Source organism: Carcharodon carcharias, chromosome 4 (assembly GCF_017639515.1).
Source record: "Carcharodon carcharias isolate sCarCar2 chromosome 4, sCarCar2.pri, whole genome shotgun sequence".
Lineage (NCBI taxonomy): Eukaryota > Metazoa > Chordata > Chondrichthyes > Lamniformes > Lamnidae > Carcharodon > Carcharodon carcharias.
The window spans coordinates 29,478,790-29,501,796 of record NC_054470.1 but is presented as its reverse complement, the minus strand read 5'-3'; the positions used below and the strand labels follow the sequence as shown (position 1 = coordinate 29,501,796).

At 41.6% G+C, this 23,007-nt stretch overlaps 1 protein-coding gene across 3 annotated transcripts in view; it reads left to right on the top strand.

Moving 5' to 3' along the window:
* Positions 1 to 23,007, top strand: part of LOC121276986 (transducin-like enhancer protein 1) — a 128,161-nt gene that overhangs the window by 57,190 nt on the left and 47,964 nt on the right. For all 3 annotated transcript variants that reach the window (XM_041185771.1, XM_041185770.1, XM_041185769.1), the window contains exons 7-8: positions 3,136 to 3,340; positions 6,994 to 7,010. In XM_041185771.1, the coding sequence (XP_041041705.1) occupies positions 3,136 to 3,340; positions 6,994 to 7,010 (222 nt within the window). The remainder of the gene's footprint in view (positions 1 to 3,135; positions 3,341 to 6,993; positions 7,011 to 23,007) is intronic.

Here is a 23,007-nt window from a genome sequence, read left to right as displayed (position 1 = left end):
AACTTGTGACTCTACACTTATTTAATGATTAAAGCCATTATGACTTCATTATGTGAAATGTTGGAAGTAGATTCAAGTTAAAACACTTTCATCCACTGTACGTAAAAGTTCAGCAAAGCCCCACAGAAGTCATAATGAACTAAGCTCCTTGCATCAAATCTGAACTAAACTTGCCTATTAACTTTCATTCCAATAAAAGCTATTACTTGTTTGCATGTGGCTATTACTTTCGCCACCATTGTGCTTTATTATTCAAAGCAGTTTTGAGACTGAGAATTTATCCATTCAACTTCAAAATTAAGCTTGATGTTATCAAAATATCACTACCCTCCAGGTAGATTTTTTTTAAACATAAATTTTGGTTTGCAACAGTGAAAAATTGATCTATTGGATCAGACGTCCATTTCAAAAGACTATGTTGTATCTTAGGTTAGAATTTTATCATTTACACATTAGCTAATCAGTCATTTATTCTCTTAGTTGAGTTTGTTAATTCACTTTCTTCATCCCTGACAGAATTTGCACCCTAAAACTATTTTTATATTGGCTCCACATTATTTTGCAGACCAATACCAGTAAGCCAGCTTCAAGCATTTATATTACTAAGTTTCATAATAAGGCAGCCAAAATTGGCATAAGGATGATTAAAAGATATCCTGGTCTCCTAAAATCAAATTGAAATTGAACCAATATAAAAATTTCCAACATGTTTTCTTGAATTGGTATTTGACTTTTTTAATTCACATGTGCAATCTGAGTAGAATCATTGAGACTAAGGCCCTGATTTTTGCTCTTGAGTTAGGAGCACAGAGACTGGACATTTCACACCTTTGCCAAGCCGATCTGGGAAAAAGAGGCCTGGAAATTGGAATTTTCATTCTGGAGGGGTGGACTTGATTAGAAGTCAGAGCAAGTGCAGAGGCTGCTGGGTGCAGAGATGGGCTGGGCCTGTCTCTGTGCCTTGGCACTTGGTTGAACTTATTAAAAAAAATGAACAAAACAAAAACAAAGCCCCCACTGCTCCCACATACTCCCCATGCCATCTCATTGTTCCTCATACCCCCTATGCCCCTCTAGCTATCTCCTATGGCCCTTGTACCTCCTGTGCCAACCCATGCCCCCAACTCATCCTCATCGCCTTTTATAGCCCCATATGCCAGCTTTGTGTCAACCCATGCCCCTAAACCTACCACCCTTTGCCCTTACCTCCTCCATGCCCAGTCATCTAGTATCCACCATGGACAAACCTTGGGAGTCATGCTGACAAAATAAAGTTATTTCTATTGATGTAATTGGGCAGGATTTAGACTTTGGAATGCGGACACACTTGGCGGGCCCTGGAGCAGAAATGGGCCGCCGCCTGTGATCAGCCCCTGACCGCGATTTCACGCTGGCTGGCCAATTAGAGGCCAGCCAGCATGGAAGGTGCGCTGATAGGCTCAGCTCTGCTGGGCTCAGTGGGAGGGGAAGGGGGGGGGGGGGGGGGGGGTGCGGGGGGGCAGGGCGAGCGCAGAAGTCAGCGCAGGCACGGAGGAGCGCTCACAGAACAGCTCCCTGAAGGCAGAGAGCTACCTCAGGGAGCAGAAGAACTAAAATCAAGTAATAACAGATTTTGAAATGCGGAAAAAATATCCATGCATTAGAAACATTCACCTGAACATATGCAAAATGAAAATTCTGTGCGAACAGTTTTATTTTTTTTAAATTAACATTGGAAACCTCATCCTGCCCTTGAATGAGGTTTCCTCAAAAAAGGCAAAGGCCACTTGGCCAATTCACCCGCCCACCAACTGTAACGTTGGATGAACAACAAGAAATCACCGGTTGATTAATACATTAATGGCCTTAATAGACCTCTTAATTGTCAGCAGGTGTGCTGCCGACTCTCGCACGTGCCTGTCAACCAAAATATTGCACAAGTGCGCGATGATGTCAGGACTCTCGCCTGACATCGCGCACTATTTCACGCTCGAGCCTGTCGGGCGCAAGCCCTCATGCCGAACAAAAAATTCTGCCCACCTTTTAAAAAAAAATTCTCATTGATTTTTAAAAAAACATTGAAATTGAAACATTGAAATATCTGTAATGAAAACAAGTATTTATATTCTTTAACCACTTGGGGCTGTCAATCAAACTGCTCACTTAACAGGTTGTGGTAATGTTAGGTTGTAAAATCAGTCATGCAGCATAAATCCTATAATGATAACCCTCAGGCTTATGTCAGCGGACAGAGCGAAATATCAAGCACTTTTGTTTTAATTCCACACCTTTTAAAAAGCAGCAGAGTTGAATCCATTGACAGCTTGGCCAGTTCCAATGAGTTTGGCCAGTTCTAATGAATTTATGAACTGTTTACACACCATCATGTCTACTTTTAATAATCCCAATGGGTGCCTTACATCTCACAAAGATGTTCTTGGACCATATCCAAAGGGATACTTTACCCCTTCAAAAGGCTATGCAAACAAATCCACAAGGTTAAGACCTGCTCTTACTGGTCTAATCTGCACACTTAGAATTTCAGACACCTACCTCACCAAAACCACATGAGTAGTGGCAGCTGCTGATTTATATGGGCAGCTGCCTCAGTGAGCCAGGCATGTGCTGTTTAGAACCTGCCCCCATTCTCCCTGTGAAAATGGCAGAGGCCGAATTCGGGGGTGGGACTTTCAATTCAGGCTCCTACCGGCATTTTCGCGCAGAGCCTTTCCATCTGCATGAAAATTCGGGCCTAAATTTGTATTTTCTTGCTCTAGAACAAATGGGAACTTTTAAATTTCAGATTTGGCAACTGCTCAAATAAAGCGTATACCATTTCAAAATAGACTAAGAGGCCCGATGTAATCTTTGTATTTAATCTTTGTGGCTCTTTATTACTGGCAGTGTGTGTGATTGCATCTGACTGAGACTGCAAGTCTGTCAAAGTCTGTCACAGTTAACGTGAATGTTAATCCATTATAGTTGAGGAAGTAGAGCAGTAGGGTTTTGTAATTGCTGTGTTAATTCTTTTTATTTAAGTTACTTTACATTTATTGCTGAGCTTTGCATAAGGAGCTTCTCACTGAAATAATTATTTTATTTTCTCTCCTCGTTCTTATTTTGCTGGCAAACTTATGGTGGTCTTAATATGGACAGCAACAGCAACTTCAAGCTCAACATCTCTCTCATGGCCATGGACCTCCAGTGCCTCTCACTCCTCACCCTTCAGGACTTCAGCCTCCATCAATCCCCTCACTTGGTAGCAGTGCAGGCCTTTTGACTCTATCAAGTGTTTTGGGTGGACAGCCCCACCTTTCTATGAAAGATGATAAGAAGCACCATGAATCGGACCACCACAGAGGTGAGAAGCAAGGCAGGCCTGATTAGAAACTAATTGTGAATTTCAGTCCAGTCACATCTAGGTTCTTTTTGTAGGTTTCAAAATCAATACAAGATGCAAAAAAAACCCATAATTAACCAATTGCCGAAACAATCAGTTTTTCCTTTTAATCCAAGATTTAAACCGAGTTTGTCATTTTCTGAAATAATTTTTTATGGTTTTCTGCGATGTGCTATTTCTCATATTACAGATGCTACTATTTTGTTGGCTGTCTACATTAAAATGAGCAGTATTGCAGCATAACTTCTTTTGAAATAGGAGCATTGTACACATTAAATAAAAGGGAGTAGACTCCTTCCTTAAGTGGGAGCTGGAGGGATAATTATGAAGATTTGGGCCCCACTCTAACCTTGCTTCTCAATGTCATTTGTACCATCGCACATTAATGCAGCAAATGTTATAACTATATGGGACAAGGGTGTTGCATTCCACAGCATTCATGGCAATTGCAATGTTTACTGTCTGTAGACTGATCTCAAGTTTCTTTGCTGGTTGCTCCTGAGTATTTGTTAATGCGTAGCAAGTGCTCAATGACTAAACAAAGGCCCAAGTCCACAAGTAAATAGCTACCATAGCAAATGAAGTGGTAATACCTGAAAGAGATCAATCCCTTTTATCACATCATTGCAACACAGCTGTTCCATTAAAATAGATTCACTTGGGGAGAGGAGGGGGAAGCTTTTCATTCACAGCATTTGAGAAATCAGTGCAGCAGCAATTAATGGTGTATGATTTAGATGGGAATAATACAATGCTGCTTACTCCTATGCCCTCTTATTCATTGTTCTCCTTTTATCCAAATGATAATTCCTCTTGGAATAAGTAGATTGTAAAATAGTTAATTTTTAACTCCTCATTTACTTTCTGCAACGGTTGCTATTTGTTCAATAGATGTATTGTTCTGATGGTGACTAGTTGTTGCACCAGCTCCATTTTTAATTGTATTGGCTTGGATGATTGGGATAAGGAGTCAAATGTACTGATGCATACTTACTGGCATTAGAAACAACTCCTTTTACTACTCCTCCCTTGCGCAGCTCACTTTCTTAACTGTTAAATTTGCAAATTCAAAACGGGTGAGACAGAGACACCTTTGTCTTAAATATAATCTTTACAAATATTGAAGTAATTTCAAGTGTCTTAATCCAAATGTCTTGTCAGGTAATGTTTAGAAAGTTTGCCTTAGGTGATATGCTTATGGTTTTTGATTGGAGTTGTGCATTGCAAATATCAGTTTTTCTCATTTGCACTCCCTACTGCCACGAGCCCTATGTCCACAGATCCTGGAAATGACAAGGGCCAAGAATAATTTTGTAATCTTTCAGACCCAACTCACAGCTAAACCTGTTGCATGGAAGATATGCAACTCCTGTAACATGTAGGCAAGCATAATTTTTGCTGACAACAGCAAAACAATGTGACATAATACAAAGAAAGCAACTATGCAGGATGTATAAAAGTCTGAGTTATGTGAATTCTAACTGCAGGCCAAGGAATACAGGCCTGGGATCCTTCTCTCCCTTATTGTATTTACCCCCGCCCCCCCAAAAAACCTATTAGGAAAAGTAGAGGGACAGAATGATGATGACATTCCAAACCTCTTCAAGGGTAACTATTCATAAAAACCAATACAGGATAAGTTGCTTGCCTTTTGGCTCCTTTCTCAAAAAACCCTTTGCTACCAGACTGCCTTGCTCCTCTTGATGTGTAGTGTCTATATGTCTACAACTTACTCAACATGATGCATAAATGCATGCTCCTGTGAGTACAGTAAATTGCAGTGCATCTTTTTCACCATATATCTATGCAAAATTTCCAGAACCAATAAACTATTTTAAAAAATGAACTTTGCAATTTGAAGTGCAATATGATTTTGTCTTTTTTAAGAGAGCTTTCGCAAACAGTGACATCAGTTATCTAATCAGAGGGATTTTTAAAAATGTAGTGAAGTAACTATCTCAAGTAATGCACAATGGCAGTCAATAGTAATCAATTTTGTGTTTGTTAATAGTTTATTCATTAATTGAGAATAGTCTTAATAGTTGAAATTTAATAGAAAATTATTCCCATCAAAACTTGATTTACAAGATGGATTCTATGATATTAGCACATGTAATGACAAGCAGCCATAGGTTGTGTGTTTTCTGTGCTCTGCACAATGCCAGATATATGGAAATTGTTCAAACAAATTTCTAGATTTCTTGAACAAACCTTAGCCATGTGCAAACCGAGATATATTTTTCCTATTCTGATTAGATCCAAAGTAGTCAAGAAAACAAACTAAATAGGTCACTTGCAGATTAGTTTAAGATAGTCAAGATTGTTATTGCAAAGAGACACTTGTAACATGCAAGATGTCTAACAATGTTGTCATTGTTTTGCCACATAGCCTTCCTTGCAGCATGTTTGGTTCTTTTTGTAATGAATATTCAGCACAGCCAGCTACCTGAAAGCCTACATTCTTAATCCCATCCTTTCTCTTCTATTCCCCTGCCTCCAATAAGAAATCGGAAACCACGCCTATCTGAGATCATTGTTTCCTTAGTTAACAGCATTGAGAATTGTTGGATTAGGCTTTCAAATATTGTATTATAAAATTATGTTCTCCTCTTGGTGATGAATGGAATGATGTAAATGGTGTTTTTATAGCATGAAAATGTCATTTATGTATTGTGTATTGAATAAATTCTGGAAAGGTTGTGAGAAAGCACAATTTGTGCATTGGACCAAATATAATGTTAGTTAATTAATCTAAACTAAAACAAACAAAAAGATAAGCTTTGATTCTATCTCTCTTTATTTCCCATTCCTCATTTTCTCTCCCTGCCCTTTAATCCAACAACTGTAAAACATATTCACATAGTGATATTCAGATGGGCAAGATATACACTGTAGACATTTTTGAAAAACTGTTTTGAGCCTAAACAGCCTGAACTTAAGTGGACCACACTGCAATATTTCTAGCTTCAACCAACCATGTACGGTGGATTGTTGCACTAGCAAGAAGCAAATGGGAGTTGCTCATATTCCTACTACAATTTATTCATCATTTTTTTGCTCACACCATTTTTGCTACTACTGATAACCAGAAAGGGTTTGAAGGACAATGACATCACCAGAAAACCATCCTCACTGTTTTATTTTTTTTGAAATGTGTACAGGGAGAGGGAAAAATAAACTTGATGTTGCTAGGTTTTCAGCTGTAGTCATGTTAAATCATTCTGCTCTGTTAAATTGAATAGTTTTCTCTTTTTATATAAAAAACTCTTGTATTAAGATCGATGTGCTGTGAATCCCTTTAATTTAACGAATAAGAATTGCACTTGCCGAATATCTCGTTGCCATTTTAATTTAATAACCCAACAGTAATTTATTCTGTCATTGGTTCCAAGGCCAGGGGTTGTATGCAAAGAACTGATGTACCTATAATGTTAAAGTACAAGTGGAACTTTTAAAAGAAAATGTATTAGAAATGTGCAATGAATTGAATGAATAAAAGCTGTTGTGAAAGCATCTGTCGGCTTGCGTTCTAATTTTCTTTTTTCTTTGTTTCTTTTTTTGCCTTTGTATCTGAACCACCATATCTATGCATTTTGTGGTTACTGTGGAAACAGAGAGGGATCCAGGCACAGTAAGTACTTCTGAATATCCCACTTCCACTATCTTTATTTTTTTTAAATGACCAGGTAGTAAGGCAAAATGTTTGTCACATGGGAGCAGGTAAAACATATAAATTATTTCATTACAACACCTGTCAATTTTTCTCTGCCAATAAATAACTAATGCCAGCTCTAAACATTTAAAAAAAAAATACTGGAGTCCTATTTACTCTGGATCTTAAGTGACACAAACTGGATGGATATTTGCTGTCCTCTCATCTCCATTTTATATCCCTCTCCTTTCTCAATTTTACTAGATTACTGCAGTACATCAAATGTTGTGACCAATATGTATCATCTTCCAATGGTAAAAATTATTGGGAAGAATTCACTTGATCATGCTGTGGGTAAAACTATGTTTCCCATATCTATGATGTTGAGTTTGTACTTTGAAGTGTACAAATTCATGGCTCATTGATGCAAACTTTAGTGTGCATTGGTAGCTTAATTACAAATCTGTTCATTTTGGAAGTAAAAACATTATTTAAAGTTACATGAGGGCCAATTGGGGACACAATTTCCATTTACAGACTATCTCCTTTTCTACCAGTTTGTGACAGTGCTGCATCAACAATGTGATTTCACTTACTGGAATGGCTTCTGCATTTTAGTTGAGTTGGCACATAACATTGCTCAAAAACATTTTACTTGAAGTTCCTGAAGGTTTATCTTGCTGGTAAAAACAAAATGGTAAATTTTTCACATTTGTGTATAGTTGCGAATTCCAATGCAGTTTCATTTTCTGGTCAGTTTTTGTTTATCATTAGCTTTTCAGGACCTGGTTAATGAAATTGAATTACATGAACAAGGCTAATCTTGAGGACTCTTACAAACAAGTTTATAATTGTGGGCAAAATTAGAGAGCCATTCTATTGTCATGTAGAAAGAACCATTGTGATGCAGCTTAGGCATCCTATTTCTTTTTGTTGAGTAGTTTCCTAGTGCCCATCTGATGTTCCCATAAATACTTCAAAAAAAAATCGGTAACACCTAAGACTACTGATGCCATCTATGTTGTGGATAAGATTCCACAGCCCTAGAGAAACTAATGACTGCAAAGTCGACACATATAGTTATATGAAAGTCACAATTTGTTGAGCTTTCTTGGACGTTGTGCTTTTCCTCTGTGATTGTATGTGCCTTAATGGGGAAATTATGTTGTTTATCTGTGTATATAGACTGACCCCACAGTCCATCTGCAATCCAAAATAAAATGAAGGTTGTTAAAATGGATCCTTTAACATGGTCCGATGGTAGCAGCACAGTTTCATTTACCTCCTGTGAAAGGCTGTGCTGTATGTATGTTCTCCCTGTAGGCGAGGTAGTGTGTATAATGGTTACTGCTTAACATAGTTAACAGGTTGGTAGAGTCAAAAATGACAAGTATAATGACTACAAAAAGTACATCAGACAATTGCTTTTGTTTGTATTCCATTACATTCAGATGTGTCTCATTATTGCAGTGAAGTTGTACTGGAATTATTTCCTTTTGTACCCCTTGAACTAATACTGATGGCCTAAACTTTTGAAATACTGCTTCTGTGATTACTCATTGGGTCCCTAACATGGGAAATATTGACTGCTCAGTCTTATACAGCACATGAAACCTGGTAAAGACTGCAATTTTATAGAAGTCACATAACCCCATAACCATTTGATTTCCTTTCATGACCAAATCTCTCTTGAGTTGAAATTTGATTTGCTGTCTTTTATTAGGGGTAAAACTGCCTAGTGATTTTAATTAAGCTCAAAACGATCCATCAAGCTTGAGCTGCTTGAACCTGACACAGGTTTAGGAGGCTATGCTAACACTTGATAATCTTTTAAATCTTTTAAATATGCTAACACTTGATGTCCATGTTTACCTCTAGAGAGCTTAATGAATGTACTGGTGCAATTGTCATATCTCAGGTATTCATTTATCATTTGCTTTCCCACTGTTTAGAGATCATGCTGTGAAAGCAAAGGAATGTATATGTTTCTGCAATGCCTGACACAGCAGCAAGTTGTGGGCATGAGAAAGCTCATCAGCATTGTACTCTGCAGAACTTGTGAGAACACAGCCCATTAAGAGTTGGTACATTGTTTGCTTGGTTTATTTTTGAGATAATGCTTGCACTGTGTGTGTGTGTTTATCCTGCAGTCAGTGTTGTACCCTTTGCAAACATTAGGTCATATGTTTTTGCAAAGGATATGCAATTATGCTGATGCTGTTAGCAGATACAAAACCTGAAGAAAATTACCTAGGCATCACCACTAGACCAAATTAGAGTTAAATGAAAGTGGCAGATCACAAGGCTCTAATTTAGGTTAAACTGAGCTGCACATCTGAACTTCAGGAAGATCAAGAGGTCACTTCATTAAAAATTGTCAAATAATAAGGAATTTACAAAGTATTTTTTTCTCACCGTGCTGAAGTTGAACAGAGTTCATTTCTGTGCTATTACATTCTATTTGGCCCAAATCCACGTGAGCGACCTAGTCTAATCCCACTTTTCTGCTCATTTCTCTCGCTCTTTTTCTGGACAGCTATATTTTTAAAAAATTCTTGTATGCAATGTGTGTAGCTGGCAAGGCTAGCATTTTGTTGCTCATCCCTAATTACTATTGAAAAAGTGGCAGAAAGCTGCTGCCTTTAACCACTGCAGTCCATGTGCGTAGTGCTGTTAGGGAGGGGAGTTCAGGAATTTGACCCAGCGACAGTGAAGGAGCGATGATATAGTTCCAAGTCAGGATGGTGAGTGCTTGGAGGGGAACTTGTAGGTGGGCTGTTCCCATGCGTGTGCTGCCCTCGGCCTTCTAAGTGGTAGCGGTTGCAGGTTTGCAAGTTGCTACTGAAGAAGCACTGGCGAGTTGCAGCAATGCATCATGTATAGTACACATTGCTGCCACTGTTCATTAGTGGTGGAGGGAGTGAATGTTTAAGGTGGTGGACAGGGTTCTGGTCAAGTGGGCTGCTTTGTCAAGGATTGTCAAGCTTCTTAAGTGTTGTTAGAGCTGTACTCATCCAGTCAAATGGAGAGTATTCCATCACATTCCTGATCTGTGCCTTGTAGATGGTGGGCAGGATTTGGGGAGCCTGGAGGTGAATTACTTTCAGCAGAATTCCCAGCCTCTCTCCTGTTCTTGTAGCTAAAATATTTAATTGGTGGTCAATGGTATCCCCTCAGGATGTTGATGGCGGGGGATTCAGTGATTGTAATATCAAGGGTAAATGGTGAGATTGTCCCCTGTTGGGGATGGTTATTGCCTGGCATTTGTATGATGCAAGTATATCTTGCCACTTATCAGCCCAATCCTGCATGCTGTCCAGGTCTTGCTGCATGCTTCAGTATCTGAGATCACTGAACATCCCTCCTTCTGACCTTATGATGGAGAGAAAGTCATTAATGAAGCAACTACAGATGGTTGGGCCTAGAACACTACGCTAAGGAACTCTTACAGCGACGTCCTGGAACTGAGATAATTCAACAACCACAACCATCTTCCTTTTGTGTGAGATATGACTCAACCAGTGAAGAGTTTTTCCCTGATTCTCATTGACTACAATTTTGCTCAGGCTGCACATTCAGTCAAATGCTGCTTTGATGTCAAGGGCAGTCACTCTCACTTCACCTCTTGAATTCAGCTATCTTATCCAAGTTTGGACGAAGACTATAATGAAGTCAGGAGCTGAGTAAAACCGGCAGAACCCAACTGACCAATAATGAACAGGCTATAGCTGAGTAAGTGCTGCTTGATAGTACTGTCAAAGACACCTTCCATCACTTCTGATGATCGTGAGTAGACTGGGTTGATAATTAGTCTAATTGAATTTGTCCTGCTTTTTGTGGATAGGGCAAACGTGGGTAATTTTCCACATTGACTGGTAGATGCCAGCATTGTAGCCATACTGGAAAAGCTTGGCTAGGGGTGTGGTTTGTTTTGGAGCACAAGACTTCAGTACGCTGGGTTATTGTCAGAACCTACAGCCTTTGCTGCATCCAGTGTCTTCGGCAATGTTTTTATCAAGAAGAGTGAGTTGAATTGGCTGAAGACTGGCATCTATGATGCTGGGATCCTCAGGAGAATGTTAAGATGGATCTTCCACTCAGCACTTCTGGCTGTAGATGGTTGCAAGTGGTTCAGCTTTGTCTTTTGCACTGATGTACTGAGCTCCTCCATCATTGGGATGGGGATATTTGTGGAGCCTCCCTTTCTGGTTAGTTGTTTAATCGCCCATCATCATGCATGGCTGGATGTGGCAGGACTATAGAGCTTTGACCTGTTCTGTTGTTTGTGAAATTGCTTAGCTCTGTCTATTGCCTGCTGCTTCTGCTGTTTGTCATGCATGTAGTCCTATGTTGTAGCTTCACCAGGTTGGTACCTTATTTTTGGGAATGCCTGATACTGCTCCTGGCATGCTGTCCTGCAATCTTCAATGAGCCAGGCTTGATGGTAATGGTAGAGTGGGGGACATGCCGGGCCATGAGTTTACAGACTGTAGTTGAATACAATTCTGCTGCTGCTGATGGCCCACAGCACCTCATGGTTACCCAGTTTCGAGCTGCTGGATCTGTTTTCAGTCTATCCCATTTAGCACGGTGGTCGTGCTACACAACATGATGGATGGTATCCTCAGTTTGAAAGTGGGACTTCATCTCTAGAAGGACTGAGCAGTGGTTACTCCAACCAATACTCTCATGGACAGATTCATTTGCAATGTTTAGATTGGTGAGGGCGAGGCCAAATAGGTTTTTCTCGCTTGTTGATTTCCTCATTACCTGTTGCAAGCCCAATCTGACAGATATGTCTTTTAGGACTTGGCCAGCTTGGTCAATAGTGGTGCTACCAAACCACTCTTGGTGATGGATGTTGAAGACCCCACCCAGCATGCATTCTGTGCCCTTTCCATACCCGGTACTTCTTTAAAGTGTTGTTTGATATGGAGAAGTACTGATTCATCAGCTGAGGAGGTCAGCAGGTGGTAATCAGCAGAAAGTTCTCTTGTCCTTGTTTGACCTGATGTTTGAGACTTCATGAGGTCGGCAGTCAATGTTGAGGACTTCCAGGGCAACCTCTTCTTCCCGAATGCATACTATTGTGCAACTCGTCTGGTGATGGAGGTGGATGGGACACAGACTGTAAGGTATGAAACTGTGAAAATGACTATGTCAGGTTGTTGCTTGACTGGCCTGTAGGACAGTTCTCCCTCTTTTTGGCACAAGCCCCTAAATGTTAGTAAGGAGGACTTTGCAGGGTTGGTTGAGGGTTTATAGAGTTGCTTGTGCTGTACCATTTCCTGTTCCTTAGTCGACGTGAGGTGGTCCATCTGGTTTTATTCCTTTTTGACTTTTCCGCACATCCAAGTGGCTTGCTAGGTTATTTGGGGGCAGTTAAGAGTCAACCACATTGTTTGGGTCTGGAGTTGCATGTAGGCTAGACGAGGTAAGGACGACAGGTATCCTTCTCTAAGGGACATTGGTGAACAAGATGCGGTTTTATATAGTTTCATGGTCACCTTTACTGGGGCTAGCTTTTAGTTCCAGATTTATTTACTAAATTTAAAGTTCACCAGCTGCTGTGGTGGGATTTGAACCGGTGTCCCCAGAGCATCGGCCTGGACCTCTGGATTACTATGCCAGTAAAATTCCCACAACACCGCCATCCCCAAAGTGTAGTTCATTTAACTGTCTATGGGCACCTGTCCAAGAGTTTAAAGCAGAGAATTTCACATTCTGATCACTTTCTAATAAATTTAATTCTTTTATTGATTATCTTAAATTATAATTGCCAGTGAAAGCCAATGTCTAATGTAGGAAACAGTATAAGTGGATTCAAGAAATCATTAGATGCTTTTTTGGTTCAAAGACCAAACTGAAGTTTGCAGTGAGAAATAGGATAGGCACCTGTATAAGAAGAATGAGTTTCTTTAGACACATGAGGCCTTTTTCTTCTGAAGATTTTGTATTTTTATGCTAGCTTTTATTTCTTATCCCTAAATTTCCACTACTCTTGATTAAAGCAATGGGCATTTATGTGTACTGTTTCAAAGCCTCTTTCCTTCAAAAATGAATATTGCTGACTAGACTTAAGATTTTGATATTCTAGCTTAATATGCCCAAATTTCCTGTATCAATGGATGATGATTCTAAGCATTTTTCTATTTTATCAGCCTTGCAAGGAACCTTGCCTCCCTTCATTTCCCCTCCAGATTCCCTTTTTTTCATAGATTGGATGGTCTTTAGAAGATAATCAAATCTGCTGTATATATTACTAATACTGACTTGCTCAACCAGATGAATGCATATGGGATGAGGTGGTCGGTTGTATGGCAGACAGTTGTAAGAAATGAGTTTGGGTAGAAGTCATTGGTTTTAAACTCTGGACAAGAGTAGTTGTGAACCTGGGGTTTTAGATTGTGTAAGTAGTGGAACTGGGTGTTGGGTTTATATGTTTGCTTTATTTTTTTTTTAACCCTTTTTGCAACTCAAACCATTTAGGCCCAGGAGGAACGGAGGTTGTTGCAAATTGTTTTGCACTGAATAGAAGCCCAGTAGCAAGGCATCCTTGGCAGCGTCTGTAGTTAAGGTTACAGTTGCTTTAGACACCTATACCTCTATTTTGCTTTGTACATTTGAATTCAGCAGATGACAAATGAATGACCAACAATTCATCACCCTACCCATTGAAGCTACCGAGCAGGAGTAAAAAAACTATGGTAGTTGCTCAAGTTATTGGATTCCTGCAGGTCTGTAGCAATGTAAACCATATCTGGGAACTAACAATGTTCCACAATAGGAAGTTCCATTGCTTAAATTCCAACTCATGATTCACTACCTAAGGCCACAGGTAATACATAAGAACATATGAAATAGGAGCAGAAATAGACCATTAAGCTCTTTGAGCCTGCTTCACTATTAGTATCATGGCTGAACTGCTACATCAACTTCATCTTCCTGTACTATAACCATAATCTCTTGATTCCCTTAGTTTCCAAAAGATCTATCCATTTGTCTTGAATATATGGCTCTCTCGGGTAGAGAATTCCAAAGATTCACAACCCTTTGGAGAGATTTCTCCTCAGCTCTACCCTAACTAGCTCAGATCTTATTCTGATTCTGTGATCATGTGTCCTCAGCTAGGGGAAACATCTTCCCAGTATCTATTTTGCTGAGTTCCTTAAGAATTTTAGAGAGAATTACAAGAATTTTGTTTCAATTAGATCAGCTCTTATTCTTCAAAGCTCGAGAAAATATAGGCTTAGCCTGTTCCATCTCTCCTCATAGGACAATCCCTCATCCCAGGATTCAGTCAGGTGTATCTCTGTTGCACTCCCTCTTAGGCAAGTATATCTTTAAATAAGAAGACCAACACAGTAATCTGGGTTTGGTTTATTTATTGCAAAGGGGATTGAGTATAGGCATCAGGAAGTCTTGCTAAAATCATACAAGTCTTTGGTGAGACCGCACATGGAGAACTATGCATAGCTTTGGTCTCCTTGACTAAGGAAGGATATACTTGCCTGGGAGGAGTGGGGGCAAAGGTTTGCCTAGATTGATTAATCATGGACAATCCTCTCATCAGAGAAGAGGTTGAGTAGATTGGACCTGTACACTCTGGAGTTTAGGAGGATGAGAGGTTATTCTTTGAAACACACAAGACTCTTGGAGGGCTTGACAGGTAGATGCCGAGAGGTTGTTTCTGCTGCCTGAGTTGATTGTTTAAGCCTGAACTAAGAAGAAATTTCCTCACTCTGAATTGTGAATCTTCAAGCATCCACAGCCTTCAAGGGTAGAAAACTCCATTGGTTGAGTATGTTCAAGGCTGATTCTAGGGGAATCTTATTGAATGATAAGCAGGTGCAAGGAGCCATATAGACTACTGCTCCTTGTTCTACTGTCCTTCTGTCTCATATAGTTGAAGTAAGACTTCTTTACTCTTGTACTCCAAACCCTTTGTCTTGGAAGTGACCTTATCTTCTGTCAGTCCTCAGTAAACTGCTCCACAGGTGGCAGGCTGGCTGGTGGGGACAAATGGTGTGCTCTTATTTCCTGGCTCATGAATTCTGTAAGGAACCCAGGCACAGACATGGAGTTTTTATTTAACGATAACCATGTGAGAACAGAACTTTAATCGAGTGGATAATTACTCTTAAAGCACAGGTTCTGCTGTCTACATGGCGCTGGAGACACCCTTGAATACATTCCAGAGTAACGCATATGGCATAAGAACATAAGAAAAAAGAGCAGGAGTAGACCACATGCTGCTCCACCATTCAATACAATCATGGCTGACCTTGGGCTTCAGCTCCATGACTTCATAAGCATTGGAACTAGCCTGGGAAAAAGGACTGGCGAAGAAACGTCAGGAAGGGAATGAGAAAGTGGTGGATCTAGAGGGAGCCCAATGTCCAGCAGTACTGCCAGCTATAGAGCTACAAAGCAGTAACTTATTAAAGAAACCTTCTCCTGCAATACACCAATAGTCCTTTTTCCTATCACAGTCCTTATGACCTTCATCTAAATGCCCTCAAAAAGTACAACTTCATAGTTGATGTTACTTGCTATCTCTATTAAAGCTGACAGCAATCCAAGAAAGTTTACTACTCCAACACACATCATCACTGTCAAATTCCCTAACTGATTATAGGGAAATACAAAAAACCCTTATTGAAGGTGAAAGACCGCTTCCACTGTGGATACTTGAAATTTGCCATTTCAAGCAATTCTGCCTGTTGAGAGTCTAGCTGCTGACTGTAGTCCCCTGGTATAGGCTAGGGCAGTGTGGCACACCTAGATGACTAGCAGTAATGATGTTGGAAAGCTGATGGGAAGAATCAAGCATACTGGCCTCATTAAAGAGGACAATATTCCATACTCTTCATAAGAACACAAGAGCAGGAGTAGACCATATGGCACTTGGAGCCTGCTCTGCCATTCAGTATGATCATGGCTGATCTTGGGCTTCAACTTAATTTCCCTGCCCACTCCCCATATCCCTTGATTCCCTAAGACACCAAAAGTCTATCTATCCCAGCCTTAACTGTATTCAACAATGGAACATCCACAACCCAAGTGAATCATGTTTTCCTACATTGTAATCCATCTTGTTGCCCACTCACTTAACCTATCTATATCTCTTTGTAACCTCTCTGTGTCCTCCCCACAGCTTACCTTCCCACCCAGTTTGGTATCATCGACAAAATTAGATACATTACTCTCTATCTCTTCATCTAGTCATTAATATGGATTGTAAATAGCAGAGGCCCCAGCACTGAATCTTGTGATACTTCATGATTCACTACCTGCCAACTTGGAAAAAGTCCAGTTTATGCCCACCCTCTGCTTCCTATCTGTTAACCAATACCCTATCCATGCTAATTTATTATCTCCAACTCATTAATACTTTTGGAAATCCAGGTGTACTACATCTACTGGATCTTCTTTACCTACCTTACTAGCTACATTCCCAAAAAACTCCAATAAATTTGTTAAACAGGATTTCCCTTCAGTAAAACCATGTTAATTTGTTCTGATCATGCTCTGCTTTGCAAAATGCATTGTTAACACTTCCTTAATAATAGATTCCAGCATTTTCCCAACAATTGATGTTAGGCTAATTGGCCTGTAATTCTTTGTTTTCTCTCCCTCCTTTTTTGAAAAGCAGAGTAACATTTGCCAACTTCCAATCTGGTGGGACCATTCCCCTGAGTGAATTGTGGAAAATCACAGCCAGCGCATTTACTATCTCTGTCGCTTTCTCCTTAGAACCCAAGACTATAGGCCATCAGGTCCCGGGGATTTGTCACATTTTAGTTCCTTGAGTTATCCAGTACATTTCCTCTGTTGATATTAATTTCCCTCATTTCCTTACTCTTTTTAGCCCCTAGTTTACTATCTATTTCTGAAATGAAACTTGTGTCTTCTACTTGAAGACAGACACAAAATATTTGTTCAATACCTCTGCCATTTCCTTTACTTTATTTCCTTCATTTATTTTACTTCCATTCCCTGCAATGACTTTATTCATTGACATACAATTTTTGTTAAACTCTGTCACTTCCTGTCCCATTCTGCACGTCTTTACTTACATTGCCATACTCCTCTGACGCCTCGACCTTCCTCTTTAGATTTCAAAATCTCCCTTCACCTGAATTCTCTCTTCCCCACCACCCCTTCTGTTAGTTTAAAACCCTGTCCTCAGCCCTAATTATGAGATTGGCCAGGGCACTGGCCCCAGCCCGGTTCAAGTGCAGCACATCCCAACGGATGTGCTTTTCCTGCATTACTGATGCCAGTGCCCTATGAATCGAAACCCATTCCACCCCACCACTCTTTGAGCCATGTATTTACCTCTGTAATCTGCTTGATCCTGTGCCAATTGGTGTGGCTCATGTAACAATCCAGAGATTATTACCTTTGACATTCTGTGTTTTAATTTGGACCTTGACTCCTCAAGTTCTCTTGGGTAGAACCAGGCATTCTGTTCTGCTAAGTTGTTGGTTTCCACGTGGACCACAACAACTGGATCCTCCCCCTTCTGCTTCAAGTTTCTCTCCAGCCATGAGGAGATGTGCTTAACCCTGGCACCAGGCAGGCAACAGAACCTTCGGAGCTCCTGGTAGCAGCTGCCGAGAACAGGATCTATCCTCCTGACTATCCTGTCTCCTACCACTACTAGTTTCCTCTTTGCTCCCCCCACTTGATTGGCATCCTTCATCGTGGTGTCATCATCAGTCCTCTCATCCACCTTGCAGTCCTTCTTCTTCTCATCCATAAAGGTAGCAAGCACCTCGTACCTGTTGGACAAAATCAGAGGCTGAGATTCCTCCATCACTACCTGCTGGATGCCCTTACCCGCCTGGCATGCCATCACACCCTTCTGTCCCTGACCAGTGACCAACTCTAAAGATTTGCCTAGCCTAAGGGGTGTGACTGCCTCCTGGTACAAAGTGCCCAGGTAACTTTTCCCCCTTCCTGATGCATTGCAGTGTCTGCAGCTTGGCCTCCAGCTCAATGACTCTGAGCCAAACTCCTCAAGCTGCTGACACTTATTGCAGATGTGTTTGCCCTGGATCACCCTGGTGCCCGCAGTTACAGCAGAACACCTACCCTGCCATCTTTATTATGTGTTAATTTATTAGTTTTAAAATTAATTTTAATTAATAAACACAAAACTTGGAATGTAAATTGTGAGGAAGATGCAAAGAACGTTCAAGGAGATTTACACAGGCTTAAGTGAGTGGGCAAGGACATGGCAGATGGAATATAATGTGGAAAAATGTGAAGTTATCCACTTTGGTAGGGAAAAACAAATGCAGAGTATTTCTTTAATAGGGAGAGATTGAGAAATGTTGATGTCCAAAGAAACCTGCATGTTCTTGTTCATAAGTCACTGAAAGCTAGCAGGCAGGTGCAACAAGCAATCTGGAAGGCAAATGTTATGTTAGCCTTTATTGCAAGGGGATTTGAGTACAGGAATAAGGAAGACTTGCTGCAATTTATAGTCCTGGTGTGACCACACCTGAAGTATCGTGTGCAGTTTTGGTCTCCGTATCCAAGGAAAGATATACGGATCATAGAGGGAGTGCAATGAAGGTTCAACAGATTAATCCTGGAGACTGAATGATTGTCCTTTGTATTCTCTAGAGTTTAGAAGAATGAGAGGTGACCTCATTGAAGCGTACAAAATTCTTACAGGGCTTGACAGGGTAGATGCTGAAGGATGTTTCCACTGGCTGGGGGGCTCTAGAACCAAGGGGGACAGCCTCAGAATAAGAGGTAGGCCGATTAGGACTGAGATGAGGAGGAATTTCTTCAGTCAGATTGTGGTGAATCTTTGGAATTCTCTGCTGCAGAGCATTGTGGAGGTTCAACCATATGTTCAAAAGCAAAGAGATACCAGTGACATGAAGGGATATGGGGTTAGTGTGGGAAGGTGACTTTGAGGTAGAAGATCAGCCATAATCTAACTAAATGTCAGAGCAGTCTTGAGGGGCTGAATGGCCTATTCCTGCTCCTATGTTCCTAAACCCTACTACCACCAATAAGCTTTACTACTGCTACTACAAAACCTTACTACTAATAAAATCTTACAGTTACCAATAATTTGTACCAGTTCGTAAAATTTGATAAAGCAAAATACTCATCAACCAATCACCTACCTGGCTCCCTGTGACATCACACTTGATGTTCTCCAAATGCAAATAGTCTACAGACTGAGCCCCACCACCAGCAGCATGCGTCCACTCTGTCTTGCTCTGCTCTTGTGCTCTTTTAAGCCCCCAGGTCATTTCTTGCTTCCTTTTGCGCTCTTTTAAGCCTCTGGGTCTGCTCTAAGTCTTGCCCCACCTTGTGCTCTCTGAAGCCTCCAGGTCAACTCTTCCATGGAACCAGCGTCACTCTCACAGAGCTGTGTCTCAGAATTCCCACTGCTTCTCAAAAATGAATGCAGGAGTGATCTGGCAATTTGGAAATCTCTGTCCATAGTCTCCATGTTTTGCAAGATCACGGAAATGCTGGACCCAGGGTCAAGATGATTACAGCCTGAGTTGCCAGAAATGATGTCAGCAGAAGTTCAGTCTTTGTTGGCCCCACTGCAGTGCTCATAGAGCAGGCCACTTCTTCCACAGTTGACTAAATGATCTCGATGCCATGGAAAACAATACAATGTAAGTTGGACTTGGACTCTGATATGCTCTTGGACATGGTGCAAGCTTGCTAGCAGGAAGACAAACGCACTTAAAAGGTCCCTGTATATAGCTATCAGCCTTTTTATTTACGCTAGTCCCTGGAAATCTTCATTTGTTCTTTTTAGAATAAGGTTAAGGTATGTACTGTCCCTCCAATGAGCTGCTCCCTGGGCCATCCTTTCCCCTTGTCTTGCTGCTGGGCACGTGATGAATCTCCCAGTGCAGATCTTTCTATTTAACCCTTTACAGTACCTAGGGTGATGGTGTCTGAGCTGATGCTTGTGAAGTTATAATTGAGGGACATTTCATCTTAAAGAGACTTACCTGTCCCTTCTCCTCTTCATTTTCAAATGGTGGAACTGAAAGGAAAAAGGGCTACCACTAACTTCCCATTAACCATTGATCAGAAACTTGACATGTCATATAAATAATGATTCTATGGTGCATCACTCACCTCCTGACTCCCCAGATTCTGTCCACCATCAACAAAGCACAAGTCAGGACTGTGATAGAATGCTATGCCCTTGTCTGGATGAGTGCAGCTCCAACAACACTCAAAGCTCGACAACATCGCAAGAAAAAATAGTCTGCTTGATCGACATCCCACCCACCAACTTAAACATTTACTCCCTCTACTGCCAGCACACTGTGATAGTACTGTGTACCAGCTACAAGATGCACTGCAGCAACTCGCGAAGGCCCCGTTGATAGTGCCTTCCAAACCCATGACCTCTACCACTTAGTAGGACAGGGGCAGCAGGCACATGGGAACACCAGCAACTGCAAGTTCCACTTCAAGCTGCACCTAATCCTGACTTAGAAATATATTGTTGTCCCGTCACTGTTGCTGGGTAAAAATCCTGAACTCCCTTCCTAACAGCACTGTGGGTACCTACACCATCTGGACTACAGTGGTTCTAGAAGGCAGCTCATCATCACTTGCACAAGAGCAATCAGGGATGGACAATAAATGTTAGCCTTGCCAGCGATGCTCACATCCCATGAATGAATAAAAATAATGGCAAGGGTACACAGAGAGATAAGTGGCTGCTAAAAGCAGCAGTATTTTATCATACATAGTGATGGAGAATGAGATTTGAGTGAAGTGGGAAAGATGATTAGATAATCAAAAATGTATGCTCCAGTCCTCCAGGAGCTTTGCTCCTGACATGCCCAATGACCATGATACCCATCAAACTGCTTTTGGAAAAATGATGTGGATAAACACTCACCCTCCTATGCTTGCCTGCTCCTTTTTCTTGGATTTGGGCTTGGCTGGCAAGCCAGTAGTTATTGCCCATCCCTAAATGACCTTGAGAACGTGATGGTGAGCCGCCTTCTTGAACTGGTAAAGTCCAGTTTCTGTTGTGTAGGCAGTTTTTCCATGATTTTGACACAGCAATGACGAAGGAATAAATTTCTAAGTCAGGATGATGTATGACTTGGGGCAATTTGCAAGTGGTGGTGTTCTCTGTGCCTTCTGCCCGTGTTCCCCTAGGTGATCGAGATGGTGGATCAAAGAAGCCTTGGCGAATTGCTGCAGTGCAACCTGTAGATGGTATACACTGTAGCCATTGTGCACCCATGGTGGAGGGCGTGAATGGAGTGCCAGTCAAATGGACTGCTTTGTCCTGAATACTGTCAAACTTCTTGGATGTTGTTACAGCTGTACCCTTCCAGGCAAGTGGATAGTATCCCATCACACTCCTGACTTATAGGGAAGAATTTGAACTAAGCGCTAAAGCAGGCGGGGAAAAGAATCTTTCACCCACTGGACGCAATGTCAGGATTTCACACCGTATCATCCCAATCCTGTCTCATTAATCATGCGTTCCTAGGAAACGTGTCATTTTAATGGCGGTTGGGCTTCATTTGCCCACCACGCCATCACCTCGCTGCTTCCTCACGCCAGGTGCCGTGTTTAAAGTGCAGCCGTGCTTCTCTCAGCCCAGGACTGCAGCACAGAAGACATGGCCCCGAAAAAAGTCTGCAGCCCCTTGATTCAGTTTTGTGTCCCTGGAACGTCTTTTGGATGCTGTGGAGGCCCACCGTGATGTCCACTAGCCCCACTCTGGCCGCAGGAGGTCCAGCAACTTCACCACTCTGGCTTGGTAGGCGATGACAGTGGTGATCAATGCCAGTGCTGCACAGAAGAGGTTGACCATCCAGTGCGACCATCCAGTGCAACCATCCAGACCATCCAGAATGATCTCATCTGTGCCGCCAGGGTAAGGCAACCATCTCACCACTCTAAACTCACACATTGAAGCCTGTCACACATTCACTGGCATCTCACTCACTGCCAGCTCAAGGGACATCACCACTCAATCTCTCTCACACACCCTCACATCTCCGCTTGAGACTGCCTCCTCAGCCCTCACCATCTTGAGGCCATTTGCACAGATCAACTTGTGCCCCCACACACACCTTGGGACACACCCCCCTTTCCTCACTGCAACCCTCACTCTACAGCCTCTTCCCTTGCCAGAAGCCACTGCTCCCCCTTCCCCAAGCAAGCCTTGGCACTACAGCCATTGAAAAGCCAACCCCACCTTATGGCTGGTCTGGTAGGTAGAGATCTGCCCGTGAGTCCCCCCTGAAAGTGACGTGGTGCTGTCTATGAAGCCTGGCGCTGATGACTGCAAGTGCTGACCGAAACTTGGTAGACACACAAACCTCAAAGTCCCGAGAGAAGTGTAGCTTGCCAGGTGCACATTGCTTTCATACAGTTGTGAAACACGTGTGCGTGATCTTGGATGATCCAGTGCACAACGTTGTGAAACCTATTTTTGGCCTTCTTGCCATATTGTCCACTCACGCTGCCAAACATGCCCACAGCCAACCGGGACAGGAAATTCCGCCTATGGCCTTTAAGTTAGGATCTTCAAGAAGCTGAGACCTCTGACACTCTCTCGGTATTTACATATCTGGTCCAGTTAAGTTTCTGGTCAGTAATGGTGCTTAAAATTTTGATGGTGAAGGATTTGGAAATATTAATGTAGTTGAATGTCAGAGGGAGGTGGTTAGGCTATCTTGTTGGAGATGGCCATTGCCATCTTATGCCACAATAATTTTACTTTCCACTTAGCAATCTCAACCTGGATGCAGGCATGGACCGTTTCATTATTTGAAGCATTCTGACCACAAGAACTTGCCTAGCGATTTTCCTGCTGCTTAGTGAAACAAGGTATTCCTTTTCCCTTCAAGTGCCTACAATTATACCTTCAAGGCAGCATCCAAAAGCCAGGGGAAGAGGATAGCTTCTCTGCTTCCTGCCATTTTCTGAAATTTTGAAT